The sequence below is a fragment of the Borostomias antarcticus genome (assembly GCF_949987555.1).
Source record: "Borostomias antarcticus genome assembly, contig: scaffold_149, whole genome shotgun sequence".
Classification (NCBI taxonomy): Eukaryota; Metazoa; Chordata; class Actinopteri; order Stomiiformes; family Stomiidae; genus Borostomias; species Borostomias antarcticus.
Genome location: NW_028176640.1, coordinates 147,583 through 160,360, shown reverse-complemented (window position 1 = coordinate 160,360; position 12,778 = coordinate 147,583). Strand labels below are relative to the sequence as shown.

Sequence of the window (12,778 nt, the reverse complement as noted above, 5' to 3'; positions counted from 1 at the left end):
ACCAACCGTGGGTGGAACTGAGACATCCTCCCTCTATTCCAGAGATGCTTTTCCTGGAAAGGACATAACGTAATGAAACCTAAGAATCATGAGAGAATCTCCATTCAGCCACGTGTTGACGCTGGGCTGTGATAGCAATGTAGGCCTATTATAGACTCATTTACACGTCATTTTGAAAAATATTGAACAGCTACTAATATTCATTAGTAGTCTCACTGTACACAATACAGGCTTGAGGTTTTCTATCGCTCCATTCAGTCATGATGAACCAAAGAAAAGTAATGGAGATAAAGAAGCTACACTAAATGTCGTACTGCGCCTTTAAACTTAAAAAGAAAAATGTTTTTACTGCGCCTTTAAGCTCTGACAGCGGAAGTGCGTCCCTGACTCTCTGAAAACACACTGGCTTCTTGTGTAAACTGAATTGTTGTTTAGTTGCTGTATCTTCTACCCGTAACACTGTAAGGTTGTATTAGTTGTTTTGTTTTTACAATGGAAGACGCAGGACTCATCATGACGTGCGGTTTTGCAGGTAGGCTACATAATAATAACACGTAATATAGCCAGCTTGCCTAACTGTGACTTTTATTCCTGTATTCTATTTGTCCTGCTTTTTGTTTAAATGTCTATAATGACTTGCTTTTTGTTTTAATGCTTTTAATTTGTCCTGCCTTTTGTTTTAAATGTCTTTAATGTCTTGCTTTTTGTTTTAATGCTTTTAATGTCTCATGTAAAGCACCTTGAATTGCCCTGTGGCTGAAATGTGCTATATAAATAAACTTGCCTTGCCTTGCCTAACGTTAACGTGAAGTTCGTGATCTGACTATCTTTGTCTTTATATTGATGATGACATCTCTAGAACTAGGAACTGTGTTCCTCCTCCTCATCAGACTGAATGTTGTCTTCCTCAGGCAGTCTCTATTTCCACTATGAACTCTGAGTGTGACCTATGAACTCTGACCTCCTGATGAAAGCATACGTGAAGATGATGACCGAGATGATCGTGCTGTGCGCCACTCTGGCTCTCTCCCTCTTCTTCTGGGTCATCTCCATAGTGGGAAGCACATACTATGGTGAGTAACACACACACACTCACTCACACACGCACGCACGCACGCACACACACACACACACACACACACTCACACACACACACACACACACACACACACACACACACACACACTCACTCACTCACTCACTCACTCACTCACTCACACACACACACACACACACACACACACACACACACACACACACGACTTCAGAAAGACAGTGAAGTGAATCTGATGTGAGACGATGGTGTTTTGAAGCTCAATGCTGTTTGGATTGTCCTAGATTAGTCCATACAGTATGTAATTCGGACACATCAGTGTGTGTGTGTGTGTGTGTGTGTGTGTGTGTGTGTGTGTGTGTGTGTGTGTGTGTGTGTGTGCGTGTGTGTGTGTGTGTGTGTGTGTGTGTGTGTGTGTGTGTGTGTCACTCACTGTGTCTCCTTGGACTCCAGGCACATTGCAGCCGGTGTCTCCGTGGCGATGGTTGTTCTCCATCCTGGTTCCCTTGGTGATCTCCGTCCGAGCCCTGAAGAGGAGGAGCCTGGACCGCACAGGAGCTCTGGCAGGTCCGCCCCCTGGGGGCGGGACTCTTTTTCTGTGTGTTACTTTTGTCACAACTCAGTCATTACGTGAGAAGAGGAAAGATCCGCACACTAATTTCTCCCGGTCCACTTTATTGAGAATATCGCAACGTTTCGACCCTTAGGTCTTCATCAGGCAACTTCCTGTTCCTGAAGTTGCCTGATGAAGACCTAAGGGTCGAAATATTGCGATATTCTCAATAAAGTGGACCGGGAGAAATTAGTGTGCGGATCTTTCCTCTTCTCAAGTATGTACTCTGAGATCCAGCACCTGGCCTACTAAGGTTGGATGTGCGCACAGCTCTTTTGCCCTTTGACAACTCAGCCGTTAACCATAATTCCCTAGGAGTAACCCTGAGAGGCTAGATGACCTCTGACCTCTGGGGTCAGGCTTGTGTTATCAGCTGGCAGACCTGCACTGTGTCTGTTCTCCAACTATCAACACTGAATCCTACACTTCACTGTGGATTTAAAGCAAACGGTTTGGGCTGAAGCGTGCGTGCGTGTGTGTGTGTGTGTGCGTGCGTGCGTGTGTGTGTGTGTGTGTGTGGGGGGGGGGGGGGGGGGGCTCATATGGAGTGTGACTCTGCTTCTACTTGAATTGTTATTGAGAAGCATCCTGTGTCTGCCATGCTTTTATTAACCTCCTTATGAAGTAAGAATAATTAGAGCTATTGTTGATGTGTTATTGTTGCTGTGTTTCATGTGTAAGCAAACAGCAAATGCTTTTGATTGGCCGTACAACATTGGTAAACTCGGACCCTCTGCCAGAGACAAAGATCTGTCCTCCAATCAGGATGAACTGACATTTGATATGCAAATGTCAAGCGGATATTAGATAAAGCAGATGTGATTTGTTATATTAGATCATGCAAATGTTGCTGCAGGTTGAAGTAAGATTGCCTTTGATCTAACCTTATAAAATAACTTTTCGCTGGCTAGCAGCAGTAGTGTGTGTTTGTGCATGTACGTCAGCGTCTGCTAAGTTGAGGGCGGCTGTAGCTCAGTTGGTAGAGCGGGTCGTTCAATGATCGAAGGGTCAGTGGTTCGAATCCCAGCTCCGACTGTCCACATGTCGAAGTGTCCTTGAGCAAGACACCTAACCCCAAATTGCTCCCAATGAGCAGGTTAGCACCTTGCATGGCAGCTACCGCCATTGGTGTGTGAATGTGAGTGTGAATGGGTGAATGAGAGGCCATTGTAAAGCGCTTTGAGTGCCGCTAAGGTGGAAAAGCGCTATATAAGTGCAGTCCATTTACCATTTACCATTTTGTTCAGGCTATCTTCCCTCTCATTTCAAAAAAATGAGAGGCAAATATTCATCCCCCAAAAATCACAACAGCCGCCCTGTGTTCCTTCCCTGACACACAATGAAGCAGTTTTTTGGCTGACTGGCCTGTGAAATGTTTTACTACAAACGTTGCCTTTATATAACCACAGATAAACACCCAGAATGCTCAGCTCCGAAGAGTTCCTCGTCTGTCGGCCTGTCTGTCTGGGGACCTCTTTGTCAAGCTAAGTGCTTGGCTTAGTGCTTGACAAAGAAGGCTAACACTTAAGCCCACTGTTTACTAGCTTTGTCCTGTCTACTCTGCGTCTCCAGCGTGGGCGCCGCGCGCTTCCTGCCGTCCTTTGTAGCGTTGCCTGCGGTTCGTCTGACACGTCCTCAGGAATCAACGTCCCGCAAAATACACACTTGTCTACACGTACGCACGCTGTCAAACAGCAAGTATACTGCAGGCTTAAGAGAGCTCTCCTTGAAGATGTGCCGTGCCTTTAAGTAAAGATCAGTCTACATCCAGGAAATGTAGAACTAGGTTATATCACTGTCTGTCTACTATCTTTTGATGTTTTTTGTGTGTGTGTGTGTGTGTGTGTGTGTGTGTGTGTGTGTGTGTGTGTGTGTGTGTGTGTGTGTGTGTGTGTGTGTGTGTGTGTGTGTGTGTGTGTGTCTGTGTGTGTGTGTGTGTGTGTGTGTGTGTTCCAGCCCTCCTGGTGGGATTCATCCTGACCATGGCCAACCTCAGCTTCTTCTCCACCCTGCTGACCTTCTTCATCACCTCCTCCAAGCTGACCCGCTGGGGAGCGGAGGCCAAGAAGAAGATGGACTCCGAGTACAAAGAAGGTAGTGGAACGTATGAATGAGGAGTCACTCTATTAGGGGCGTCCACTCTGTTATTTGGATCTGAACCTGATTGTGTGTGTGCGTGTGTGTGCGTGTGCTTGTGCGTGCGTGTGTGTGCGTGTGTGCTTGTGTGTGCGTGTGTGTGCGTGCGTGCATGCGTGTGTGTGCGCCTCCCCTAGGCGGCCAGAGGAACTGGATCCAGGTGTTCTGTAACGGGGGGGTCCCGGCAGAGCTGGCCCTGCTCTACATGATCGAGGTGGGTCCGGGGGAGACGCCCGTGGACTTCGGGAAGCAGTACTCCGCCTCCTGGATGAGCTTGTCTCTCCTCGGCGCGCTCGCCTGCAGCACCGGAGACACCTGGGCCTCAGAGGTCGGCCCCGTCCTCAGCCAATCAAAGCCCAGGCTCATCACCACCTGGAAGGAAGTCCCGACAGGTGAGCACACCACTAGCCAATCACAAGGTTTTGTTCCATCTTTTTTTTTTTTTTTTTTTCTCTCAGCACTTCAACTCTTTCTCATTATGAGACGGTGGTTTTTCTGTCACATAGAGAGAATAAATTATTCTTTTCTCTACTGCTGGAGTTCCATCCAGCTCAGAGGTTAGCAGGGAGACACATTATGATGAGGTCAGATCTATCGTATCATAAGATCAGATCATTATCATGAGGTCAGAGGTCGTGTCCGCTGCTGAGCGAAGACGTTTTCTCTTCTAGATGTGAGGTTTTGAATCCAGGGTCTGAGATGTAGACCAGAGAAATTAGGCTAGCTGTACACAAATTGTGTGTCTTCACAGTTTTGACTTATGCCTTATAATAATAATAATAATAATAATAATAACAACTTACATTTATATAGCGCCTTTCATGAAACCCAAGGTCGCTTTACATCAGAGCAATAAACAGACAAGAGACAACAACAAGAACAAACAACAACAAACAACAAGAACAACCAATCTAGCTGCCGAAGGCCGGCGCCTGGCGGACCTCCATGGGGAGAGAGATCCACAGGGGAGGGGTCACTACACTAAGGGCTCTGGGGCCGGTTGCACAAAACACCTTGAGTTAATATTTCCCTTAAGTTCTGACTTAAGGTTTCCTTAAAATAAAATCTGTTGCACAAACACCCTTAAGTATTCCCCTTATGGTTTCCTTAAGATGTCCCTCAAGTATTTAAGGTTTTCTACTCATCTCGGTCTAATACTTAAGGAGTCCCTTAAAGTCCGTTAAGGTGTTGCACAAAAGACCTTAGCAGGCAAAATAAGGGGAAAAACGTAAGGGACCTCTACCCCAACCTTAGCTAAGTCACATGGCTGCGTTTAGGAACATAAACCATGGAAATCGTATCCCAAGAACAGTGTTCCACGACAGGGAGAACCCACTAGACAGGGAGAACCCACTAGACAGGGAGAACCCACTAGACAGGGAGAACCCACTAGACAGGGAGAACCCACTAGACAGGGAGAACCCACTAGACAGGGAGAACCCACTAGACAGGGAGAACCCACTAGACAGGGAGAACCCACTAGACAGGGAGAACCCACTAGACAGGGAGAACCCACTAGACACTCTTAGTGACGAGCAACTGATATTTCATTACAGATTTGATCGACAGTCCAGTAGTGTTGTGACAGATGTGCAAGCAAACCAATGGTCACCATGGAAACTACAATTTTACCGCTGTAAAATCTCTTTCCTTGTATGAAAATCCTGAACGTTTCTCCTTAGCTAAGGAAACCATGTAAGGGATTCTGTGCATCACCCTTAAGTAATCCCCTTAACTAAGGGGAAATTAACCCTTAAGGGTCATACTTAAGGGGAAAACTTAAGATGTTTTGTGCCACCGGCCCCTGGCCCTGAAGGTTCGCCTGCTGCTGTGGTATGAAAGTATTTTTATACTTGGTTTAAAAATAAGAGCACGCGAGTGCTTGATTCAAGCTGGTTTCAAACAAAAGACAATAGTTTTATTCTGTTACGATTTGCAAATTCAGACTCGAGAACAGGAAGTGTATCCAAGTCAAGAGTGAGTGACTGGGGAACGAAAGTGATAGTTTATAACGTGAAAAAGGAAGTGACACAGTTTCAGGATGAAGAGGACAGGGAAGTGATGTCACACAGGAACAATTTGTAGTTTTAACAGACTGATTTTAGAGGAACGAACTACAAAGTTAGAACAACAGTCAAGTAGGAAAACAAAACACTTTGGTGAGACTTGAATTTCATTCACAGTGGCCTAATCAGACAAGCCCCAAAACATCACATCCCACCCTCCTCAAAGACCAGCATGTCCTGTCCAATAGGTGCTGCAGGCCCCCCCAGTGTGAACTCAACTGAACCGTTACTCCAGCTCACTGACCCGTGTCCCTCAAGGCTCACAGTGAGTGGATGGATGTGAGTGTGGGGGTGACGCTGCGGGATTCTGGGTACTGTGGTTTTTCTGATATGTGTACTGCAGTGCAGAGACCATCGTGACCATCTTGTCTTCGGGGCACAATAAAGTGAATTAGATCTTAACTGCACCACCGCAGGGCGAAGCTGGGCACAATAAAGTGAACTAGATCTCAAGTGCACCACCGCGGGGCGAAGCTGGGCACAATAAAGTCAACTAGATCTCAACTGCACCACCGCGGGGCGATTCTGGGCACAATAAAGTGAACTAGATCTTAAGTGCACCACCGCGGGGCGATTCTGGGCACAATAAAGTGAACTAGATCTTAAGTGCATCACCGCAGGGCGAAGCTGGAATGTCATTGTGGAGGAAATAATCAGATGTGATAGGGAACAGATAAGACAGTTAGCTTGGCTTTTCTCAAGCTCATACAAGGATAATGCTATGTTTTGGTCGAGGGGTAGTTCTACTGTGGCTCATAGATCCCAGTGTCCTCGTCCCTGTCCTCGGGGGGGGGGGGGGTTCACAGCCGGTAGAGGGTGAGGGGGGGCAGGGTTCACAGCTGGTAGAGGGTGAGGGGGGGGAGGGTTCACAGCCGGTAGAGGGTGAGGGGGGGCAGGGTTCACAGCCGGTAGAGGGTGAGGGGGGGCAGGGTTCACAGCCGGTAGAGGGTGAGGGGGGGCAGGGTTCACAGCTGGTAGAGGGTGAGGGGGGGCAGGGTTCACAGCCGGTAGAGGGTGAGGGGGGGCAGGGTTCACAGCCGGTAGAGGGTGAGGGGGGGCAGGGTTCACAGCCGGTAGAGGGTGAGGGGGTCAGGGTTCACAGCCGGTAGAGGGTGAGGGGGGGCAGGGTTCACAGCCGGTAGAGGGTGAGGGGGGGGCAGGGTTCATAGCCGGTAGAGGGTGAGGGGGGGCAGGGTTCAGGGTAGAGGGTGAGGCTTGTGAGGCTGATGGGGTGTTCATCGCAAGGTAGTGAACAGGAAGTTCATCATTAGACTTCATAATGAGAGGAAAAAGAGACGACCCAGACTGCTCTCACTCTCCAGACAGCACTCTCACTCTCCAGACAGCACTCTCACTCTCCAGACAGCACTCTCACTCTCCAGACAGCACTCTCACTCTCCAGACAGCACTCTCACTCTCCAGACAGCACTCTCACTCTCCAGACAGCACTCTCACTCACCAGACAGCACTCTCACTCTCCAGACAGCACTCTCACTCTCCAGACAGCACTCTCACTCTCCAGACAGCACTCTCACTCTCCAGACAGCACTCTCACTCTCCAGACAGCACTCTCACTCACCAGACAGCACTCTCACTCTCCAGACAGCACTCTCACTCTCCAGACAGCACTCTCACTCACCAGACAGCACTCTCACTCTCCAGACAGCACTCTCACTCTCCAGACAGCACTCTCACTCTCCAGACAGCACTCTCACTCACCAGACAGCACTCTCACTCTCCAGACAGCACTCTCACTCTCCAGACAGCACTCTCACTCACCAGACAGCACTCTCACTCTCCAGACAGCACTCTCACTCACCAGACAGCACTCTCACTCTCCAGACAGCACTCTCACTCTCCAGACAGCACTCTCACTCACCAGACAGCACTCTCACTCTCCAGACAGCACTCTCACTCTCCAGACAGCACTCTCACTCACCAGACAGCACTCTCACTCTCCAGACAGCACTCTCACTCACCAGACAGCACTCTCACTCTCCAGACAGCACTCTCACTCTCCAGACAGCACTCTCACTCTCCAGACAGCACTCTCACTCTCCAGCCAGCACTCTCACTCTCCAGACAGCACTCTCACTCTCCAGACAGCACTCTCACTCATCTGCCCGGGTTTATGTCATCTACAAATGTAGTCTAGTAGTTAATTGATATGTGGTTATCTTGTTTTAATCCTGATTTATGTTTTTGTTGTATGTAATGCTTTTAGATTTAACGTTATAGGGTTTTAGTATTGTACTTGTCTTCTTTTAGGGAACATCTTCCCATGGGACTACAGGTGGAAACTAGCCTCTGGCTACAACCTGGCTAGTTTACAATCTCTGGTTGTATTGATAAAATCATGTAGTGATTGTTCATTAACTTGTGCTTTCCCTCAGCAAATAAATCAAATCAAATCAAAATCAAGCAGAAATGTATCCTGGACATGAAGACACTTTTATAACTGGAATATATCCTCATTTTGTGATGATTAGAATGACGTACTGTAGGACAACAGTTATTGATCACTATCAAAACAGACTGTAGACGGGGACAAAGACGACTGTGTAGTCATGGTTACAACAGAGCAGAAGAAAGAAAGGATGCTCTAAAGTGGCCTATTAAAAAGCTCTTAGCTGCATATTTGGCGGAAGGAAATAATGTTTAATTCATTCTCCTCTCTCCTCCTCTCCACAGGGACCAATGGGGGTGTGACCACTGTGGGTTTAGTGGCCAGCTTCCTGGGTGGACTGGCAGTGGGTGTGGCTTATTTCATATCTCAGCTCCTATTGGTCAGTGACCTGCACCTGGCTGATCCCCAGTGGCCTCTCATTGTCTACGGGGGCGTGGCCGGGTTGATTGGCTCCGTTCTGGACTCTGTCCTGGGTGCACACATGCAGTATTCAGGTAGGCCTGCTGCCCTCGTGGAATAAATATAGTTCCGTTATTAAGCCTCTGAGCCCCTCTTGTTTCCTATAGCTTAATTACTATTGGCCAAAACCTAGAACTGGGAGCAGGTGAATTTAGTGGGATAATCAATCAATCAATCAAAGCTTTATTTGTATAGCGCATTTCATACCCAGAGGCAACACAATGCGCTTTACAGAGAACAAGGGAGGTGGGCATACGACCCACTCTCTACATATTCCAGAGGGAAGCAAAAAAACAGTAATCACCCGGGGGCCAGATAAGTGAGCAGGAAAAAATTCTTCCCTGACCCCTCTCAACAAGGCGATGGAGCAAGCTCCTGGAGTATGTTTGTCTACCGGCTAAGAACATTTATAAAGCAATACATTACATTAAATTAAATTTTCAGAGTAAAAGAGGCTAAAAACATCATAGGAGAGACATGGCAAACACTGGTGTGTGTCTGTGTGTGCGTGAATGTGCCTGGGCCCAGATAGAGGCAGGGGTCGGGGGTAGGGTGAGTGTGAATGTGCCTGGGCCCAGATAGAGGCAGGGGTAGGGGTAGGAAGGGGGTAGGAATGGGGAACGGACCCGGGTTAGGATGAGGGGAGGGGGATCGGATTTTGAGACACTAATCTCTGACCTCATCTATCCTATAGAAATAGCCATTGATAGCATTGTGCCAGTCCCTACCTATAGACCCTTGGCTATTTACTGAAGGGTGGGTGAGCGCAGAATAATGAATGAGCTCACTGCTCTCCTCGCCCACTTCCATTTGATTGGTTCAGAACGATGTCATCCAAAGCATTAACAATTCCACAGTAAAACACCTTCCTTCCTTCCCTCCCTCCCTCTTCAGGCGTTGATGCGAGTTCAGGGAAAGTCGTTAACCACGAGTCTGTGACCACAACGAGGATTTGTGGGAAGCCCATCTTGGACAACAACGGCGTCAACCTGTTCTCCTCCATCCTGGTGGCCCTGGTTCTGCCTGGTCTGGCCTGGCCGCTCTGGCCTCGATAGGAACCTGAACACTGCTGAACACCTCAGTCAACAGCAACAGTGTCTTATGGATACTTTCACATTCGGTTTTGTGAGAGGGTGGAAAGAAATTGTTGCAGAATTACAGGAAAAATCCTGTTTTCCAACAATGGAAAATGAAAGCTCCAATATCTACCCCCAACGCCCCTGTTGTGGTTCCTCTCATGTGGTCATTATGGCTCAGTGTTGTCCAAACTGGTTCAGATATTTCTGTTCTATTCATGGATCTTAACTGAATCTAAAAGTGAGTTTATGTTGTTTTCTGTTCTATCTAGCATCAAATACCATGTTAATTTTGCAAACTATCAAGATGGCGTCATGGATTAGCTTTATTCTTAGGAATGTGAATATGACATGAGGTCTGGATTGACATGACGTGGTTGTTGATTCGACTGGTCCTGCTTGCTTCTGGGAGGAGATCTTGATTAGGGGCTGGAGGCTCATCTACCATGACCTCTTCCTAAAGTCTGACTTCCCATGCAGGGAAAATCACCTAGCGTTTCACACAGGTCCAGTCCTATGCCAGAAGTCCTCAACTGGCATTGTGGGCCAGGGTACTCGTGATGAGTCTAAAGTTGTAATGTTGCAAATGTCTAAAGTTTTAAACTTTAGAAAATCATAACAAATCGTCTGTACGTGCTGTCACTTTGCAACCACCACCAAAATGTAGGCTCAAGTGAGCAGAAAGGTCCATATGCTCTGAGCTGGCAGGAATTAGGACCATCACTAAAGACAACTAGAAAATACATTCCCTGGAGAAAATGTGAGGTGGGCTAGTTGCTGAAGCTGGTTGTAACAACTACTGCCAATAATATTATAACTACTAACTATTGCAAATACTGTATAACTACTATAAACACTATTGTTATTACTATTATAACTACAAATAGCACACAATAGCATACAATTAGCACTACCAATACTACTAAATAAATTTCAATATAAATATAAAAAACTACTGCTTGTAATACACTCAAAAATAGATTAAACATCTCAAGACTCATCGTTTTAATAAGCTCAATAGCTCAAAAAATGTATAAATATTAGTTTACAATCAATGTTATTCTGAATATGTATTTGAATATAAGGAAGGTAGGATGGTAGGATGGAAGTTAGTAGCCTAAGGAAGGAAGGTAGGATAAATGCTACCACAGTAGTTGTTGGAGGTGTTGGTATGGAAGTTGAGGTGAATGCTACTACTGTTGTTATAAAAAGGATGTCTGTTGAGAGGATTACCCTACATTAACAGATCATCACTGCAGTGGTGTAAGGGTTAACAGTAGTATTAGGGTTAACAGTAACCTTACTGTTAGAGTTAGGGTATATAACAACTACTGCCAGTACTATTATACTACTGTACATATAACTACTATACATTCAATTGCTATTACTATTATAGCTACAAATATAACTGTTAGCACTACCAATAATAATAAATATAACTAAATATTAATAAACTACTATAAACTATACTATATAAGCTAGCCCACCTAATTAAACCTATCTCCTCCCACTGTGGTCAATTGACACCACAATTTCTACACTACGTCTACAGACTGTCCTCCACAAACCTTCTTTGCTGGATTTTTTAAAATATCATAATTTGGTGCAAAAAAATGTTTTACTGTAAACAGTATGCAGCTACTGCAGAGAAAAAAAGACACATTTTGGATCTAGTGTGAGATTTTTCAGAATTTCATCTGAAAAACTAAATTTTTGCAGTATTCTGAATTCTGTTCTCATGTAAACTATTTCTGTCCATGCAGAAAAGCACATAACCCATTGTCTCATTCCATTGTAACAGCGAGCTCCACCAATCAAAGAGACGTCGCTGTTGGTAACCCCGCCCAAAATGGCGGAGCCTACAACCTGCCAAAATGGCGCTGGCATTGATTCTGATTGAGGCTGAGTACACCTGCATTTACTGCACAATCAAGCAAGACAAGCCAAAAAACATTTCAGTCCCCAGCCAGGTCAGCGCCAGAGTAGTCAATGGAGATGGAGCATCTTTAAACATCACTGTATCACTTATAGAGCAGATGGATGACTGACTGACTGACTGACTGAATGACTGACTGACTGACTGACTGACTGACTGACTGACTTCTCTGTGTGCTGCTGCCATCTTCTGATTTGTCGTCTTCCCTGTCCCCTAGATTGATACAACATGCCAACCTGGTGATGCCATCCATGGCTTCTCACTTGGTAGCTAGCTACAGGATCAGGGCTAGACCAGGGCAGTTCAGGTTTCCATCTTGTTTTTTTGTTTTGTTTTTTAAAAGTTCTACACTGGCTTAAATGGGTGAACTGTTTTTTTTGTTTCCCTCAGGAAGATTAGGAATATAATTAATATATGTAGGCTATACCCCCTCCCTCTTTCTGTGAAGTGCACTGTGTTACCTTTGTGTATGAAATGTGCTACTGTAAAGTTTGATTAGATAGAAAGACAGACAGACAGACAGACAGACAGATAGACAGACGGATAGATAGATAGATAGATAGATAGATAGATAGATTTGACATGACAGGGTACAAGTTGACTGAGGATAGGATGAGGAGTCCAGATTGCATCATTCATTGACTTATGCACACAGTAGGTCCTAGAGCTGCTTTCTATTCGAGAGTCCACTCCTGTGTTCCCTTCATGGGCCTTCTGTTGGGCATAAACACGTTCCCTGTAATCTTAAGAAGAGTGAACAAGGACATAGGAGGAACCGCTGTATCTAGACTGGAATGCAGCCCCGTCAGTCCCTAGTCTACTCTGAGAAACGAGTCATAGTCAGTCACAGAGCAATGTGCAGCAGCAACATGTGAGGTGTTGTGAGAGGAAAGGGATGTCCGAGGGAAACGACCACCAAACGACTGTCAATCATCTACAGTTGATACACTGTACATATAAACAGAACAGATAGATTTGTAAATAAATAAAAAAGGTTGAAGTGCTTACACAGTTCTCGCTTATTTACTGTA

At 46.0% G+C, this 12,778-nt stretch overlaps 1 protein-coding gene across 1 annotated transcript; it reads left to right on the top strand.

The window, feature by feature from the left end:
• Window positions 1–402: 402 nt before the first annotated feature.
• Window positions 403–12,747, top strand: tmem19 (transmembrane protein 19). Its single transcript, XM_084462231.1, has 7 exons — window positions 403–532; window positions 912–1,073; window positions 1,508–1,621; window positions 3,624–3,761; window positions 3,941–4,195; window positions 8,561–8,770; window positions 9,630–12,747. Exons 2-7 carry the CDS (start codon window positions 950–952, stop codon window positions 9,788–9,790), a joined length of 1,002 nt encoding a protein of 333 aa, XP_084318357.1. The 5' UTR covers window positions 403–532; window positions 912–949; the 3' UTR covers window positions 9,791–12,747.
• Window positions 12,748–12,778: the final 31 nt, after the last annotated feature.